This window comes from Trematomus bernacchii, unplaced genomic scaffold (genome assembly GCF_902827165.1).
Source record: "Trematomus bernacchii unplaced genomic scaffold, fTreBer1.1, whole genome shotgun sequence".
NCBI classification, from domain to species: domain Eukaryota; kingdom Metazoa; phylum Chordata; class Actinopteri; order Perciformes; family Nototheniidae; genus Trematomus; species Trematomus bernacchii.
In genome coordinates, this window is record NW_022987739.1 from 21,576,134 (window position 1) to 21,596,500 (window position 20,367).

General features: G+C 39.8%; 1 protein-coding gene across 2 annotated transcripts in view; it reads right to left on the reverse strand.

Annotated features, from left to right (window-relative positions):
* Positions 1-454: 454 nt before the first annotated feature.
* adcy1a (adenylate cyclase 1a) overlaps positions 455-20,367 on the reverse strand; it is a 44,913-nt gene continuing 25,000 nt past the window's right edge. Inside the window, exons 9-20 of one of the 2 annotated variants that reach the window (XM_034147529.1) lie at positions 19,150-19,344; positions 17,812-17,909; positions 17,561-17,645; positions 15,839-15,928; positions 12,026-12,282; positions 11,777-11,903; positions 10,315-10,431; positions 6,150-6,296; positions 5,634-5,732; positions 5,027-5,141; positions 2,999-3,123; positions 455-2,388 (exon numbers count right to left, since the gene is read on the reverse strand). In XM_034147529.1, the coding sequence (XP_034003420.1) occupies positions 2,074-2,388; positions 2,999-3,123; positions 5,027-5,141; positions 5,634-5,732; positions 6,150-6,296; positions 10,315-10,431; positions 11,777-11,903; positions 12,026-12,282; positions 15,839-15,928; positions 17,561-17,645; positions 17,812-17,909; positions 19,150-19,344 (1,770 nt within the window). In that variant the 3' untranslated portion in view covers positions 455-2,073. Of the gene's footprint in view, positions 2,389-2,998; positions 3,124-5,026; positions 5,142-5,633; positions 5,733-6,149; positions 6,304-10,276; positions 10,432-11,776; positions 11,904-12,025; positions 12,283-15,838; positions 15,929-17,560; positions 17,646-17,811; positions 17,910-19,149; positions 19,345-20,367 lie in introns of both variants that reach the window. The other variant, XM_034147528.1, reaches the window with a different exon arrangement.

Consider the following 20,367-nt stretch of genomic DNA (forward strand, 5'->3'; position numbering starts at 1 on the left):
AAACCCGTATCATACAGTATGAAAATATCCAATTTACAGGAAAAATATTGTACACAACTCCTTTCCATCAACTGTTTAAAGCAAGTGTATAAAAATCCTCGTTTTTAATCTCTTTAAAAACTCAAAATAAGCGTTTAAGCTACTATATAGTAAATCTATTTAAAATATGATAAATAGTACAACAACATCATTTCAGTTCAGGTTACGGTGTTAAATAAATCCCCCCAAAAATCGACTCTTTCTATCATTTGAGTTACAAAACTGCTCAAGAACAGCTGTAAAAATACAGGCATTCAACAGAAGGAAATCGACAATATCCGTAGCCACACATTCAGTTGTGCTACAGCTCAACACCAAAAAACTTTGATATGTTTATGAAAATAGGTTGGCACATTTGAAAACCAGCTACCTGTTGACTACAGCAGGAGCGGGGGGGGGAGGAGGAGGAGGAGGAGGAGGAGGAGGAGGAGGGACCCCCGTCCTGATGTCAAACCACCCTGAAAAAGTCCTTGAAAAAGGTTCCGCACACTAAGCTCATGAAGAAGACACGGGTCAAAAAAAGCACCTTACATTCAAGAGGACGGCTACCGTTAGCGCATGCATGAGGACTACATTAAACAGAGTCACTGTGTCCGCTGCTCGGCCTGTATGAATGTTCCATCAAAGCATGCATGTAAGAGCCACAGGCTTGCAGGCAGTGCATGCTAGAACAGATTAAAGGATAGTTAATGGCTATGGTAAGCCGTACTGTGAGTTGCATGCTATTCCATCAAATAAATCATCTGGATTTGTATGAGGAGGCCAGACACGGAGGTTTGGGTGTCTCCCCATAAACAGCAGTTTTCTTCTCTCGACCAAAGCAGCTTTTTAGTTCATAAAAAATACTATAACAGGATTTTTTAAACAATAGAAAATATTTCTTAATACCAAGCACGCAGAAAAAATGTTTTTATTTTTTTAAATAGAATCCCTTGAGGAAGGAATCCCACTCGCACAATACAGAAAAAAAAGTTTTTTTCTAAGTCATGCTTCAACTCCACGGAGATACACACTGGTGTGGCTAGCTATGCACACTCTATTGGCTACATACACTATTAGGTCAAACTAGGATCCAGCTGGCTACATGCAAGGGGCTGAGAGAGGAGACGAACCGCTTTTATTGCTACACTTTGACGAGGAAGAATCTGGAAGTCAAGCATCACAGGGAAACAGACAGCAAACGGGACTGAGGTGCAGCAGTGGCATCATGCACTTAAAGACCATGAGCGGCTCGGCTCAGGGAATCAAGAGTTTACCTCATGTGCCGTCCGAGGGTTCAGGTGGGGGGGGGCACAAATGTCCAGGAAATGATTGAAGGCAATGCCCTGTCGTATTTTGGCGAGTTTATACCTTCAACTGCCATTTACAATTATACATTTGGCTTCATCCACTTTAAAAACATATATCTCTTGGACTACAATGCCCCTGTAATTAAGTCATCTGAGTTGGTTTCCAATAAATCAATCGAAAAGGCAACGAAAAGATGGCAAGAAAATCTTTGTGAGGAGTGCTCGCTAAGGCAACAGCACTGATTTGGTTTGATACTGAGAGAAAAGGGTCAGCTAAAGTTGTTAAAGGAATTTGAATGTGTGCTTGTCGTTGCGAGAGGCTTGCGTGCTACACTAACAGTTGTGCAATTGTTTTTATTTTGATGCTTATTTAGTTTGTTAAAGTTGTGGAAACAGTTCTGGGAGTCGACTCAGAAATCGTGGAGACACCCTTGGCCTTTGATTGGTCACAAAGCAACGTGGCAAAAAGCTTCCTGGATCCTGTTCACGACACTCCACGGCGTGAGACAACAAACAGGGCTCGAGTGAGTGAGAGAGAGTCTGATCGAGACTCCAGTCCTAAACGCAATCCAGGCCTCCCATTGGACGGTCAGAGTATGAGTTGCCTCCCACAGACAGTAGAAGAAGAGTCGAGGTCAGCTGGTGTTATTCCTCTTTTTAATAAACTCTCCATTCTATCTCGACATTTTCCCCACCTCCACTCTTTTTTTCTGTATTTCCACCATCACCATGGAGACAGCATCCATCACAGCGTTGCCGTGGGGACAGAGGGCAGGTACCTTGTGATGCTGGTGGAGGTGGTTGGTTTGGCCATGCCGGGGCTCGGGTTCCTGGTGGTGGCGTAGGTGGTGACGGTGGGGGCGGGGCTTAGCCTGGTGCACACGCTGCCCGGGTTGAGCGCGCCGGAGCGGCGCTCAACGTTGGTTTGAGATGGCTTGCTGCCATGCCTGCGCCCCTCCAGGAAGTATGTGAGCATTTGACCTTTGCCCTTCACACTGACCTGGCCCCGGCAGACAAAGTCGTAGTGGTCCGTGATGATACGATGGACGTCTTCTGTCACCTGGAGAGGGAACATTGAAAAAGGAGGGGTCTCAGCAAAGAAGATCTCAAATACGCTGCAATGCTTTCACCGAAAAGCACCCCAAAGGACTGGATATTTAAGAATAAAAAAACGTTATTTATGACTAAAAGATAGGGAGATTGATACCATTTGCGTCTGTTTCCTTAATGTGTACATCTAGGAGTGGTTAGCTTATCTTAGCTTAGCATAAAGACTGGAAACGTGTAAACAGCTAACCCGGCTATTTCCAAAGTGTCATCGTTAACCTGTACAAACAGTTAGGTGTTGGTACTATTTCTCAATAAATAATAGTTTATCTACCCACTCAGCACTTCTGTGGTGTACCAGACTGTGGCACAGGGTGCCAGATATGGTGTGAGACATTGATACCAAACATGGTTACTTCCACTTACATAACCAGACTTCAGAAAGCTACAGAGAGTTCTTTGGACAATAAATTGTTGCTTATAAAAACTAAACTGACATTTTCCTACAGACACAAATTGTAGTTTTATCTGTCCTTCGGGTTTTAATCCCGTCCTTTTTGTCCAGGTCTGTCTTGAGCCTTTTTGATGGTAATATTAATTGATATTAGAGGACCACAGTGTACCTGTATCTTTCCTTGTACTCCAGTGCTGTCCATCCTGCTGGCTACGTTCACTGTGTTTCCCCAGATGTCATACTGAGGTCTTCTGGCTCCAATTACTCCTGCCACCACTGGACCCACATTGATACCTGGACAAAAAAACGAGGGGGGTGAAAAACACATCTTAAAGTGTTTAATAAATGAATGCACAGGTTTAGGCTGATTTTTGTTTGTTTATATATTGAATATAATGGAAGTCAACACTGATTTTAGGATATCAGATGAGACACAAACGCTGGTCTCCTGGGTGAAAGTCACATGTTTCACCCACTCATCCATCCAAACTAAATGCATTAACATTGTCTGAGAATGTAATTTAAAGGGAATCAGGCTGTTGAATGCTAAATAACAAATATGTGTACAGTTTAACATCTGTGACAAAGTGATCGCTGCACATCCCGAAAAATTATCCAGTGTGAGACAGATTTATTTTTTTCTTGTTGTTATTGTTTTTATCGAAGCAAGCATCTATACTCAAAACAACTTGAGTAATGCAAAATAAATTACATCACAGATGTCCATGCAAAATCAATGTTGTTGCTTCATCTTTACAGTCACAGTTCTGCAGGTTTTAGATATTGGAAAGCAACATGGCACACAGGGACGTGCACAGGTACGGGTTATTGTTGCCCTGACCTGCCCCTCTGGAGAGAGCGAGAGTTTTTTTTTCTTTTTTTTCTGTTGTGGCCGAATCAACATGATAAGCCCACAATTAGTATTGTAGCGTCTCGCTGCGATAAAACACACCTTGTCAGCGCTGTCATCTGCCGGTGCGTTAAAGACCACCTCTAGTGTCGGACTTTGGAAAATAGATTTTCAGTTTTCTCATGGCAGTTAGAGTATAGGCGACAAACCAGGGGACTTATCTTCCTCTTGACACCGTCTGTTATTTACAAAAAAACACCTAAATATACTTGTTATTGTGCTTCTGTCTTTCTGTGTCTTTTCATCTGTAAACTCCCTCACCCTCTCTCTCTTCTCTTGATCGCCCTCTCTCAGGAGAACACTTCACTGTCCCGCTTCATTGTAGGATTTCTGCCATGTCTCTACTTCAGTTTGACCATCTCTGTTATGAAGTTATGGAATACTAAATAAATAAGTAATTAGATACCGTACCGTTACTGCGCTCATAAAGAATGATAAGAATAAGAATAATGCGTATTGAACTGGTTTAATTAATTAGTGAGTTTATTTAAGGTAATTAGTTAGAAGCCCTATTTTATCAGTATGTCTGCACAGCAGTTACAATGGTCAAACTACATTAAAACAGAATTGTCCCCATTTTCTCTTTAATAGTTATTAACATTAGATATTTTAATGAGATATGGACTGCAAAACTAAAAATGTCCCTGGTTTTCCTTTTATGAACTACCGAATGCAAGTAGTCGCCTTAGCTTATTTTGTTATGAGATGATAATGTAAATTACTCTTCAAATTAGTTCATGTAAAAATCGTTTGGTTTCTTTTACATTAAAAACAAGTTAGAATTTTCAAAAGGTCTTATATTTTTTTCCGGGGGGGTGGCCCTTTTTCCAGTTTAGAGCAATAGCCCCTCCAAATGTCTGTGCACGTCCCTGATGGCACATGCTGAATTGAAACTAGGCCAATCTTTGTTTTTGTGCACTTCCTCGAAATCCAGCATTACGCAAATGACTAAAAGTTGCGTTTCTGCAATGGGGGTTCAGCCAAGCACACACACACATTGAGCCCCGCAGTCTGCAGACAGGATGGCACTGTGTACACCAGACTACGCTGGGATTAAACAAGCGCTCCTGCCGCAGGCTCCCCACAGGATACCCAACACAATGGAACCCAGAACTTCAGGTCTCGATGTGACGAGCTTCCTGCAGGGTTCGCTCTTTCTGTGATGCATTTCCCTTTAAACTTACTGGCAATGAGCATCAGTGGTGCCCAGTGCAATAGGTCACCAGCTCCAGCGCCAATGTTTATGTAGACCAGTGTGTTTGTGCATGCGTGTGTATTTTCGCTCACCCACTCTCAGGACAAAGTCGTTGTAAGACTGGTAGTTGATGGCATCCAGGACGTCAAACATTTCGATGGCGAAATCTGAAACTGTGCATAAATGTGAAGTGATGGACTTCTTCACCTGTGAATCAGAAAAACACAGACATATCAGTTAAAGACACATTGATGCACATACAGGCATGCTAACAGCCAAGGTAGGAAGTGATATTACCCTTCAGATGTGTTTCCTTTATGTGATTATAAACATTACAATCTAGGACGCACCAGTTCTTTTCTTTCAAAAGTGAAACCACCTTTGTGACTGACTGTTAAGTTTGCAAAAGTTGCAGAAAGGGCCCTTTTGTTTGTCAGCTTTGCAGGATTTAAAGCATTTTTACGAATGCAAAATGCACAAAAAATATGCTGATGCCAGAGGCCGGTAATCCCTCACGGAGAATTTGTGGGGTGAAACGTGACAGCATTGTAAATATCAAGACACAGGAAATAGCTACCTGCATATACTAGGCCTCTCAAAGTGGCCGTGTGCACTTGATTTTTTATTTCAATGCGCTGATTCCCTGCAAACACACAGAAAAGTTGACACGGAATCTTAATATAGCTACGACAGGTGTACCATGGAGGCAGTTGTAGGAACCAGCCCTACTGCAGCCATGTATGTACTGCCAATAGTCTTGATTTTCTCGATATCCCTGTAGCACTCCTTGTCCATCAGCTGAAAGGTGGGAAAAAAATAGGAAAACAGGGGGGAAGCATTACCACTATTTTCAAATTGGAATAAAGTGTTAGTTCTTATATATCATAGGTTGTCTTGGTAAAATGTAATATTTTGGCGTGTTTGAGCAAATGAATGCTTCAAGATGCTGATTATAGATTCAAGCAGGCCAAAAGTCATCTGTAAGTAATTCCTTAATTTGGAGGACTTTCCCACCAGCAACCATAGCTTATTATGGTATGCTGCGTTGATAAACACAGTATGTTTCTGACCGTCGTGGCCACAATGTCATCTTTAAAAATGATGTTATTGAGGTCATATTGCACCAGAGCTTTACCTCAGATTCTCAAAAGGCCAACATGGGGTAAAGATAGACATAAAAACGGATTTGCGATATATCATCAAGAATGTTCTCACCTCATCAAAGTCAGCAATGATCTCATTGAGCAGCCGAAGGCACTCGACGCCCATGTTGTTGCCGTCCAGCTCGATGTAGAAGTCATTAAAGTTGGCGATAGAGGCGAACAGCACTCCGACCTGAGCGTAGGACTGGTAGTACAGATCCTGGAGGGGAAAAACAATTATTCAAAACTGCATTCATTAAATGGTCTGTTTTAGTTTTCGTCCCGATAAGTTCTGAGCTATCTTCCTTTGAGATGTCTGCCTATACTAAGGAACAAATTGTACAAAAAAGTGTCCGTCACCTTGAACAGTTTTTTAAAATGTTTAAAACAAATTCTCCTGAGGAAATAGTCACACACAAAACTCAAAGTGTTCTGTGGACTATCCAGACTAACAGAGAAAGATGCAATGCTTTTTGTATGCCATTTTCAAGTGCTGTCATACACAATTGTATTCAATAAAATTGTACATGGGTCAGTCCTTTAACTGAACTCATATTGTACATTAATCCTGGTAAAAACCTCAGAATTGCATTCAATGTACTGGTAACGAGGTACAATTCATATGGTCTTTACTATGGTAATTGTAATGAAAACTTCTGGAGCATGGAGTCGAAACACAATGATACACGGAAGAACTTGATGACAAACACTGAAGATTTATAAGAAGTTACAACGACTTTTGCTGCAGACACAAAGTGACACAGCGCTTGACGTAACCAATTCTGAAGATTCCTCACCCAGTCCCATGTCTTTATCTCTATCAGCTGACGCCAACGGGAAGGAATAAGGAGACAAAACACTGAGAGCAAAGCAGCAAGGTTGCAGGCCTGTTATCAGCGAGTAAACTGATAAACTGGGTCAAAGTTATGGGCCTTGAAAATATTTCATCAACAGTTATTAATCTTTAGTCAATAATTATGTATTTTCCGAGTGTTTTGTCTCAGATTTATACTTGTGTTATACTTGAGCATTGGATTCATACAATGATTTTCTCACCATATATTCTACATCCAAGTTCTTACTGTGATTTTGTATTACTTGCACATAATGCATTCTTTTAATGAATTAAGATGTATTTCGATGCTTAAATAGAGTTCCCATGAGATAACCAGTAGTTAGAAAAGAACATAAAAGACAGATGCATTGCACCTGACTGTTAAGAAAATTCAAAAGAACTTAATTTTCACATTGTCTGTGAGAGCAAATTCAGCAAATCAGGTGCTGAGTTATTAATAAATGTCAAATAAAAGAACCAAAGAGAACTGGGACCTATTTGGTTCCATTTAAGTCCAGCAACAGACGAAAGGCACTGTAGTTCCCCATGCAACAAAAACAAATATTATTTTATTATGTTGGAGCGGTGAAACTTTGTATTCCTGGCAGCACTGCGCTGTGTTATGAATACAGTGTACGGTGAACTTTAGCCCAGAGGAAAGAGAGGAAGCCTTTCTATACACTGTAGCTGCGAGCACTCACCAATGTGCCGGAAACAAACTTCCTGACTTCCTGCTCCCAGTGTTTACTAGTCTCAGCCTCAGATGATCCCTGCACCGTCTGATGCACAGCCCTCTGATTGTTGAGGGATAAGGACCACCTACTCTATCTTTTTGTTATTATTAGCAAATCACATGACAGGACCTAAACTAACAATGCATTTAACCATATAACCTGCACTGTGTGCGCGGCCGTAGCCTATGAGTGATGCATCCATGCACATAGTGCTGCAGTGTAGTCCAGAAAGCTATTTAAAACAAAAAAGGGCCACATTCGAATGAGAAAATAAATATCTGTTATGATGGATTCATGTCATAGACTTGATTTAATCTCATCAAATGTTCATTGATGATAATAAAAAGCCAAAACAAAGCAATGCAAATATTCATCTTAAAATAGTATCTCCTGTAGCTCTGCAAGAACTCTGTCAAGTAACACCGGATGATGTCACTGTGTTGATATCGTGGTCATTTCAGACCAGGATTAAAGACTTTGATATACAGACTAGGGATATGGAGTTTCAATCACAACATGTGCATTGAAAAGAAGCTGTCTATGTGCATTATGGTATATGTAGGATCTGCATTGTTAGGAGCTTGACCCACATCTGGGACTCCTAAAACTTACAATATTAAATCACTGGTTTACATTTTCTGCAATTTTCTAAAACACTTTTAAAGTTTTCTTGCAGGTGTAAACTGTGCATCATTAAAACCCCCCTTGTGGTCAATGTTCTTGTAATTCTTGAGCTCATTATGCTACCATAGCTCTGAGGTTTTTTTTTAAGTTGCTAAATTAGGGCTTGCAAATTAAAGCTGTTTTCTAATCTTAGTTATCTTGTATTTAATGAATGCTTTGTACTATACAAACAATTATCCCCTTGTGAATGAAACCATGTATGATAAATATTCACAATGTTATATTTGGCAATGCTATAAGCTGATTCTAGAATTAATGTAGAATCAAAGTTTGCCACATTTTTGCCTCAAGGATTTTGAAAAATGTATATAAATGTAATGCATATTTTAGCTGGATAATTTGGGTCTGCTTTGTTGCCCTTGGTTATCATTTAAAAAAGGACCCTGACAGGATGTACATTCATACGTTTTAGGTACTAAATGTTGACATTGCCAACCAAAAATGTCCATACGATCAGTTTTGTAGCCTGGAGAATCTGTACACAGCGTTAGAGTTTACAAACTGAGCTTGTACTCTTGAGGGGCTTTGAATGTCCTGAAAGGATGTATGTTTTCATCACTTTCTGAGAAAGGGAAGAGGGGGGCGAGGAAGGAACAGAGATCAGTGGAGGGGATGTGCATCACTCAGTGGACACAGACACACAGCTGTCAGCTCACACTCTAACACATGTTCAGGTCAGGGAGCGCCCCTGTCCTAAACAGCTGGAATATTCTCCCATTGAAACACTTGTGGGGCATATATCTTTTCAATATGGGAAGTTCAAACAGAAAAGCCTGTAACTGTAATTTGGTTGAAAACAATGACAGATTTGAAAACATCTAGTTTTACAGCAGCAGAAGCTGGCAGTGTAAACTGGCTTTAGCACCAGCAGGCCAGCGGTAATGAGAATGACTGTGTGCATAACTTCATCACCCAAGAGATCCACCCCAAGATCATTTTTAGGAGTGTAAGGAAAAACACATCTGATTACACTTAGGGTGTAATATCACCAAAGTGCTTAAAAATAACATGTCTAAATCGAATATTTTGTATTGATCACACTTATGTATTTCATGCCGTTAGCAGGAGATGTCTTTATAATTCAGTGGTACTGCGGGTACTGATATAAGTATAACAAAAAGTGTATCAGGCGGCGTATAATATTCATATCATATCTAGTTGGTTTTCGTGCTACACATACTTTAATTCTAGTATTCTAGTATTTCTGATGTATGTATTTAAAATATAACAATATGTTATATAATATAGAATATACAATGTAAAGATATTGTTCTGTCATCATTATTGAATGTTTGAATACGTTCATATTAGGGGTTCCTTCTTAATGAATTAATATAAAATACAGTACGTTGTAGCTCCTTAACAGTGAGATCATTCATATTTTTGGTTTTATTCATGTATTTTCATCGGTGTATTGCTGTGAAAGCACAGGCCCTGACTTACATACAGTTAGAAGAAGCAGTCTGAATGTTTTATTGTGGAGTTAAAACAATGGTTATATTGTAGGTAACCTAAATCATCGTTGGGATCAGGATCTCCAGATTGGTCATAGGATGAATTTAATGTGAAGCATTTAAATAATATTATTTTGATTCTATTTTTAGACTTTTTCCTAGTATTTTTCTTGTGTGCTCCTGTGTACTTTAACCTCTCCAGGCTTCAGGCAGGAGGGAGGATTCATCTTTCAGGGAACTGTTTGCAACAGGACATTAATTACTTACGTATTGAAGGGTGAAAAGCAAAATCAGGTCAGGAATTAATGATCTTAAAGTCATAATAAAAATTATCTTTCAATTAAGTTTTGCCATTTGCTTTGACCTAAATGTCTCGGGGGGTTTTGACCTGAACATCAGGTTAACAAAAAAGCAACTTCCTTGTTTATCAGGAAACACCGGGACGTTTTTTGCTGGAATCAGACGTGTTAACCCCGTTCAGACTAACGCTCCTTCATGTTGGACGAGTCGTGGCATGTCTGTGATGCTCACCATGTTCCTGGGGTTCGACATGAGGAAGTGCTGAGCCACATGAGCCGGCAGCAGGTTGAACAGGATCCTCTTGTTGTCCAGCTTCACCTTCTCCATGTCCCCCCTCTCCTCCTCCGCCTGGATGCCATCAAACAATTGACACGTGGACAAAAGAGAGATGAGTTGTTATAGAAGCATACAGGATGTAGTTCCAAAGTGAAAATGATGCTCTATTGTCTAGATACAATGAACCTTCAATGTGGCTCAAAGCTCAGAGGCAGATGTAATTGCCTTTCCTTATCACTAGAGGGAGATAATGATTTGCAAACAAGACAACATTCACTGTCATTCTTAAAATAGAAACATATACCCTGTCAAGATCCACAAAAGACTGAGCAAACATGCAATTCAAACACACACTGAATTCATTGTGTATTATATATAGCTTTTTCTAAATACAACTAAACTCTTTTCCAGTGCAGTTCAGTGAGAATATTTCAACCTGTTTCGATCACAAATCATCCTTTTTGTGGGTTTTTTGTTAATTGTTTAATTAGAGATGGGTATATATCCAAATAAAAACAAACACATGAATACATTCCGCAAGAGATATGAACTAACAGAAAGTCGCATATTTTGACTTCATCAGTTATTCAATATTATATGATCTTACCCAGCGAGGAACATCGGTATAAAATGAATAATTATCTACATACCAACTGTATGATCATGCCTACACCAAGGTCTAAATGAACGCTCTAATGGGAAGTTAACCAAAATATTTTCACTTTTTGAAGAGTCCATGTTTCAACGGTCTATAACATACTATAATAAGATTAATAACAATAATAATAACAAGAGAGCTTAATATATACTGGATTCTTATGTAGCTAACACTATTGGTATTTAAGAGACATTTTATATTAAAATAAATAATGGCTGACATTTCAGTCAATATATTGCTGCAGTTAAATTAAGAAGAATAATACTTGATTTAGAAAATACTTGAAACCAGTTAATTTGCCTTGGAAGCCAGCTAAAATATTCGAATTGGCATAAAATATATATAACTTTTTGTATATGTATATTAACACTTTTTAAAATTATTTTGCATGATTTGTAGCTTTACATTCCATGAGACATATATCAATATTGACAAACCACAAGCAATTCTACTTCAGATATCTAACCCTACAAAAGAGGATTATATTTGTCCGTAAACACAATTTGGGTTTGAGTGTCTTGCTCAACGAAACATTGAGCTGTAGCAGCAGAGCTAAGGATAAACAAACTAACGCTAAATAACCAGCCAATCTGAGCCAGACCCTTGTTGGAAATTCTTCATAAGGAATAACCCCTCATAGATGCATCAAACATAACTTGATGAGAAGACTTATTTTGCAGTGCACAAGAGCCCAGTGTGTGCACAGACAAAGCTGTATGCAAGTATGAGCAGGTGTGCTCCCTGTGCAAACTGACGTACCTGAGTAGCCCAGAGATAGTCGAGCCGCAGCTTCAGGTCCAGCTGTCTTGAATGAAGAGCCAGAGCACCAAAAAACAGCAAGGCAGCCAACACAGGATCGTACCCCCGTGTGTGGAGAAAACCTCCTCTGAAACACACACACACATAAAATGAGTTTTCTGTTTCTTAGGGAAATAAAAAAAGAAATTAAGAACAAATACAAAATTGGACAATTGGAAAATAACTCTACACATGCAGTTCGTGTCTAACCCCACAGCTTGGCGATAGCCGCTGGTCTCCATGACGACGGTGTAGGTGACAGAGAGGAGGAGGAGCAGGATAATCTTGGGGAGTGAGGACACCCGGAGGTAAGGGACAAGAGTGAGGGTGCCGGCCACACAGGACAGCAGGCCGTAGGACATGTTGGAGCAGGCTCTGTCCGCCTCGGTGCTGTTGGTGTCCGCGAGGACCTCCTCCACTGTGAGGCTGAAGTTTGACACCACTCTGCTCCAAGGAACACAGACCACCTGGAGGAAGGGAAAGAAGAAGGTGGTGGGTTATTGGTGTCACAAACCATATGTCACTTTTGGGTTGAGTTTCAAAATGGTATATAACTGATTTTGCAATAAACAAAGAAAACTACAATTGTAAAATGGATAAAGAAGTTTGAAGGTAGAGTTAGTCTGCAATAGCACAAGGCTGTTAAATTAATTAGCGATTGGAGTTTAAAAAAAGAAAATAAACCCTTTTCTGCTGCACTATTACAATCATTACTAAAACTCATGGAAGTCAATGTTAGCTTCAACAAGATAATTCAAACCAAAATAGTGTCTAATTGCACCTGAACATGTTAGCATTGTCATTGTTTCTTGCTATATTATGGTCCCCATTAGCACTGGTTGCAACCCAGTCTCACTGCATTTCGTGTTATAGTCACGAAATTAATCTATTGATTCGTGTTCATCAAAACGATTTCGCCATTTCTTTCGTGTCACACAGAACGATTTAAAAAGCAATGTAAATAATAACAAATTAGAAGGAAAAACATATTTAAAAAAATACAGATTTCAGTATTCTGACACAGAACGATTTTAGAAGCAATGTATTTATATTGGTAGTAGGCTATGTTTCGTGCCTGCACCAAATAATAACAAATTAGAAGGAAAAAAAGATTAAAATAAATGAAGCTTAGCGCAAGTTCAATCAGGAAGACCAAGCTCTTCATTCATATTACACGTCACTTCATTACTCCCTCATTAAGTGATCGGGGGTGTCACTCCCCAGCTAACCAATCTCTCCTCTCTCCATTCTCACAAGCCTATCGTTGCACCCGCTAATCCCTTTATATCTGCTCTTCCCTCTTGTCAGCTGTCATTTCAAGTGACAATACGCAACCCTCCTCCACCCCTTTCGCCTCCCGTCTCCTTCAGGACCAAGCTAACCTTCTCCCTTCAGTCCGTTCCCACCTACTTATCACCACCACCAGTGTCTAGACCCCGGGGGGTTTCTTCGGAGCGGTTCTTCCCCTCCTGAATGATAATCCTGCAAACCGGGGCCTAATCGCCAAACACCATTCCATTCTCCTGTTTTAATTCTGGCAATCATTATCACATTCATATTACGTGTCCCGGTAATAAATATGTATTTCATACATCAACGTCTCTCCTGATTGAAATACAGATTTCAGTATTCTGAGGCTCTGAGCCCCATTTCTTTTCCTCGCGGACGGCAAAAAAACTCCGACATTATACAATTCAAAATAAAAGGGATAGGCTTAGGGTAAGATATTGAGTAAGAACATGTTTTTATGAACCACACAGCTTCTGGTATTCCAAGACCCGACCGGACAAAAAGACGTGGTGCAGGCACGAAACATACTACCAATAGAAATACATTGCTTTTAAAATCGTTCTGTGTGACACGAAAAAAAAAGTGAAAATCGTGTTGGTGAACACGAATCAATAGATTAAATTAATTTCGACACGAAATGCCGTGAGACTGGGGCACACAAGCAAAGCAATCAAGCATTGTGAGCATGGTAGCATGCTAACGTTAGCAACTAGCTTTAAAGCACTGCTGTGTCTTCAATTTTGCAAAACAATCTTTTTAAGACATCTATTCAGGCTCTTCATTAATAAAAAACAATAATTAAATAATTATACAAGCCAATATTAAAGAATTATCAATGACTGGCAGGGGCTATCTCTTCACTACACCCCTGCTGCTGCTACACCTTCTCTTTATATGTCATTTTACACTAAGAGTAGTCACACACCCACACACAGTTGAGCCTGACAGAGTTCACGGGTTGATGCTGACACCAACCAATTTGCGTTTAAAATATTTTAATTAGTATTTTACATTTGAACAATAAATGTTTTATTCTTCTGAGACTCTGCGGCAGCATCTGCTCGGCTGTGACTCTGCCAACTCATCACAGCAGAGACTTCAAATGAAAATTAAATCATGACACTGTTTCTACACAAATGCTTTGTTCTGCATAATGCAGTTGGAAGTTTAAGAAATTGTCAGCAATAAATACATATTTGTTATTACATTTACATGCACACTAATGGTTTTGATTATGGGGGTATGACGTTGATAAGAAACATAAAGAAACCTGGTTTTTCATGTCGCACTATACATCATCTTATAGATATTTGATCATCTACAATGGAGAAGTCTTGTCTCTGATGAAAGGTCCCATGTCATGGCCATTTCTACTGATCATAATTCCATTGTTGAGGTCTGCTAGAATAGATTTACATTGTTGAATATTTTGGAACATTCAACATTGTAAATCTATCCAAACTCACATTGGTTTCTCATACAGCATCTCTGTATAGTATGTGTATTCACTCTCTGTCCTAAATGGCTTGTTGGAGCTCCTGCCCCCCCCCCCCCCCCTCCCTATGAGCCCACTGTGCTCTGATTGGTCAGCTCGCCCACTATGTTCTGATGAGTCCACCACCGTTACAGCGGAACATCAGTGATTATGTGTTACAATGGCGTTAGCAACCAAAAAATGACACCAGTAATGACAAACAGATGAGAATGCTGCGTGGGGTCTGGGTGCCGTGTTGGCGGGATGTTGAGGGGCTCGCTGCTCCGCCCTTTGAGGCTCGAGGAGCGGACAGTGTGAGCTGTATTACTGGTGTCGTTTCCTGGTTGCTGCGTGGGGTCTGCGAGACAGCGTGACACCGCGGAACTCAGCTACACAACACACAAGAGGGCGGGTAATAACCGGAAAAGCATGTCATGGGACCTTTAAGATGTTCATCTAGGTTGATCAACCCACTTTGATCAATAACTAAATGCTAAATAAACACTTTATGAAACTACTCAAAATAGTTGAAAACGAGCAAAAAAACGTATCTTTGATCGGGGTAATCCTGATCTTTGTTAAATACTGTTTTGATCGAACCAAAAATATATTCACCTAAGGTCTATTTAATTGCATGTTCTGGAGCTTCGACTGCATTTCTTGGTCTGCCTTAGAGAATAAACTTAACATAATTTGTTCTCAGTGGTGGAAAGTAACTAAGTATATCTACTCAAGTTGTGTACTTAACTTTAATGAAGTGCTTCTTTATACTTCTACTCCAATACATTTCAGAAGCGAAATGTACTCCACTTCATTTATTTGAACACCCACAGTTACTAATTCTTTGTATAAAACAAACACATGATGTGCTGAAGGTAAAATGCAGTAATGTACTACTAATCTACACAGCATGTAATTATTCTGAAACGGGGCATTGTGCAGAATGAATACTTTTATGGTTTGTACTTAAACTACATTTTGATGCTAATACTTGTGTACTTTTACTTAAGTAGAAGTTTGAAAACAAGTCTTGTACTTGTAATGGAGTATTGGAAAGGAACATAGTTAAAACAGAGCAACGCTATCCACTAAAAAGACAAAAAAGTTCAACTTAACTCAAGTTTTTGTTCTATCTGTCATTGCCGTGTTTTCAAGGTCACACTTTCACACTCAACTTTTTTTAATTTGTTTCAACCTTTGTCAATCGTGTTTAACAAAAAATGTTAAATGTAATCCACTGTACACAACTGCACACTTACCACACAGGCCTGGGTAACAGAGTATGTGAGCAGAACGAGGAAGACACACAGCACTGTTCGGATCTGGATGGTGAGGCAGCCCGGTTGGCACTAAAACCAGAGGAAGCAGGGAAAAGGGAGGTTGGAAAAAAGAAGGAGCAAGTCAATGAAGCACCTTTTTATCTACCTCAATAGCATTTCATTTGGACACATCATTAGCCAGGAGTGGAAATGAACTGAATGAGTTTTGTGTTGTGGCTCATTACACGCAGGTCCATTAGAGGAAACGCTTAAAGGATATGATGACAGTTCAATGTAGCATGATAACACAGTGTCATATAAAGGGTCTGAAGAATAAAAAGAAGAAAAGATGGCACGGACACTCCAGCCCCACAAGTATGCAGTATGAGAGGAAGTACTCAGATCTTTTATAAAGGTAACATTGGAAATACCAAAGAGTAGAAATGCTCAGTTTCAAATAACAGTTCTGCATTGAAGCAGCTAATTTAAGATCAATGTATATCAAAAAAGTAAAGTAAAAAGTACAATATTTCCCTCTGAAATGTAGTGGAGCAGTATACATAAGTATGCCTTATGCCTTATATCAACGGTGTGCTGAAAAGGTAACTAACAATCACACCGATTTCTTAAATCTTTATCTTTATAATCTTTCTTTTCCAGAAGTTAGTTTAACCAGGAAGTTGAGTTTAGAATAAAGTGCAGATAAAGTCTTTGTGACTTTGAACAGACAATTTGTGTTTTAAAAGGTGAGTGTCTATGTATGCGTCTAAACAGTCTGTTTAAGGAAATATAGTGCAGACACAATTCAAAGATAAGACTAAATGGGCCACAACATTGATCATCATCTACTTGTTTAAGTGGTTTAAAAAGCAAAAAGGCAAATCATTCACTACTTCTACCGATTTATGTGTAAGCACTTTTGGCTGTTGAACTTTCGGAAATGATGTAGACACATTCATCTCATAAAGGAATGTTGTAGTCATAGTGTTATCTTCCTGGTTGAAGCTACAATCCTCATCTTGGTACAACAACACTAAATGTGGCATTTCTATTGTAAATATAAGAACTTGTTTTTCGATGTCGCAGCTCTTACTGTTCAGAGCACCTGATGCTTTTATTTTGCAACTCTCAAGAGAGTGCTATCACGTGAGAAAGGGCTTCAGGGCAACCTAAAGAAAACATGGAAATTAGATAGTATCCAGTTCCCTCATCTCAAAGTCAACTATTTGTTTTGGTTAGAAATAAGGACTGTGGTTAATACAAGCTGAAGACATTTACACGTTTTGTTCTATGACATATTATTCAATGTCAATACGTTTCTTCACTTTTGAATGTGAAAGGTGTCAAAAAATGGTCTGTTTCTGACAAAAACCAGATTAGATTATTAACCGTCATTAAGTCAAACACGAGTCTGTTTTTAAAGTCAACTTTTTAACTTTGCCAATTGCATTTATGCTTCAAAAATCAAAGAGTGATATTAACATGAGAAGATTATGCTGTTGAATAAAACATGTCCGTTTAATAAATGTGTTTTTGTCACAGGTCTTATTTCCTGCAATATTTGAAAATCCAATGGAAAATCCCATTGGCTTTTGTCGAGAGAGCCCTTCTGATGATAACTTCTGGTTCCTCTACAAAAAGACGTTACTACTGCACTACTCCATAAACAGAGTCAGGTCTCTGAGCAGCAGCAGCCTGTGGGAGGTGGTGTAGGAGTCCTACCTGAATACTGGTGAGATGCAGGTACATGACACAGGCCACGTGGAAACACACACACAGCACCAGCAGCAGCAGCACCAGCATTCCCCTGAGAGAGCAGAGGAGAGACCAGAGTGAGAAGGGCTTTCCCACTTTTCCACTGACTGCAGTAAAAACACCTTCCTTTTTAATTGTCACACCAGAGCACGACCAATCCAATTATAAAAAATGGACAAACTGCAAATGTGGAGGAGTGTGTGTTCGTGTGTACGTACTGTGGGATCATTAGCAAATAGATAAGGCCAAACAGTGCAGCAAGGATCAGAGAGAGAACCACCGCGCTGATGAAATGGTCATCATACACCTGGTGATACTAAGAAAGGACAAACAAGAGAGGACAAGTCAACATAGGAAGCTTTCATCCATTATTTTATGTGTATCTGGTTCTCCATGGAAAATCATGACCATGTTTTAACACCAAAGTTTGACATTGTTTAAGAATATTATTTCCAATGTGATGATCATCACTTTGCGCCCATTACAAGAATGTTTTTCTTGATAAAGACTAACATAAGTAAGTGATTGGCCTGAACATTTTAAGATGTATTGAGCACCTCACAGTGCTAAACAACAGGGCCATCTCACACATCGCAACTACAACAGAACTGGACATCACAGACCAACTCAGTCAGTATCCTCGCCCCACTGCCACACGGGCGTGAGTACAGAACATTGAAATATAAAAGAGCTTGATTTGGATAAAGCTTGTTTCCTGCAGTCATTGCTGCCTTAAAGAACAGGCCTCGCTGAGTGTAACTGCCATGTGTGTCGCTATCTGTTATTGTCTATTTTATTGTTGTTGTTGTATATATATTGTATGTATATTGTGTACATGTACAGTTCTGTGAAAATGAATTTCCCCCTCGGGACAATAAATCTATTCTAATCTTAACAGCAAATACTCCAACCTTCAAGACAATTACTAAATGCAAATATAGCATGATAATTAACGCAGCACCAATCAGGGAGAAAATGGAAGGGAAGTCAAGTTTTTGTATCTCTGATATTTTAGTCTCAATATCGTTTTGTTGGTGGCAAGGATGGGGCTATTCTTTACATGTGTGTAGGGTTTTAATTATTCTGCTACCAGTTCTAATGTAAAGATCACACACACACACACACACACACACACACACACACACACACACACACACACACACACACACACACACACACACACACAAACCCATCCCTGTTCTGTGTCTCCTTTATGACTCTACCCACGCAGACACAGGAGAAAGATATCACGTGTGCCGCTCAGACGTTCCCAAATCATTATCTGCACCCCCTCCTGAGAGGGTGGGTGGATTCCTCTCACACACACACACACACACACACACACACACACACACACACACACACACACACACACACACACACACACACACACACACACAGGCTGAGGCGTGGGAGAGAGGGAGAAAGGGGAGACTGAGAATAAGATCGGGTGGGGGGGCTGTAGTCACGAGGCATGATGTTGTGTGATGAGGAAAGTATGCATTTGTAAAAATAATCCAAGTTTCTTTGCAGATGTTCAGTGAGTGATTCCTCACCCTATGCTCCCTGTCTCTGCTCCTGTAGAACAGGGTGATGTAGTTGAGGTCTGTTGTCTCGGACTCGGTCTGCCGCGCCTCGATGAGCCGCCCGATGTAGCGGTTGACTCGTGTTCCTGGGGAGTGCTGCACGGCGGCGGCTGAGGAAGAAGTCCGATTTCTCAGCTTATCTGGAGCAGTCCGCAGGGCTCTCCGCTGTCAGACAACAAGAAGACAACACAATCAGTCTCTGCAGAGGCAAGGCCTGGGTGATGTGCGACAGTTGGCTGGTGTTGTGAGGAATACCAATGCAGAGTTTGTGAAGTCAGCATTTCACCACTGTAACATTCACGAACATCAGTGGAAAACAGATGAAAAGCATCTGTGAGGCTGCAATGCATCAAACACTAAATTGTGTGATGTAATTTGGACAGATAACCTAACAAATCATCATCCTCAGTCGGGTTGATTTGTTTGGCTTTACCACTTAAACTTTTGAGGATTCAGAGCTAAACTGTTGGCTAAAGTAAGTTCAAGTTAATGGTCGTAAAATAACATAACGAAGGCTACAAGCATTGGCTAAAATACAAATTGACTAACAATGCGTTAAAAAAAAGTCAGTTATAAAAGTGGCCAAATCAATGCTAAAGCAAGGATATAAAACTATGTCTAAAATGACTAAAGGAACCAAAAAACGAACTTCATAACCTGTGGAATCTGAACCTTGGTCTGAGGTCACAACTTATAGGGTGTTATTGACTTAAATATGATAGCGGACTGGGAGCTAATGCAAGGAATGTATGGTGCCTTTTAATGCGTTTGCATAAAGGCATTCTGCACAAATCGTACGTAGATGGGTGAAATTCAAGTGTGAGGGATTAAACATTTATGTTAACAAGTTAGAACGTAAATGCATGGACACATTTCCTCTGGTTGGAAAGAGATACAAAGTTTCTAATTGTTGATAAATGATAAATATACCTACAATTTATGAAGCCATTTAGGACATCTCAGACCGTTGACACATTATTCATTTTAAACACTTTGTTTATATAGCTGACATGTAGCCTTCTTGTTATTGCTAAATGTGCAAAGGTGTAATTAATTATATTAATATCTGTTCCATTTAAGTGTCCCTGTAAGCCAGTGTTGACACGACCAGAGCCCTGTGACAGGAATTCCCGAATAGAAAACAGTGATGATAAATAAAATAAAATACACATGTGTATGAAGGCTCTG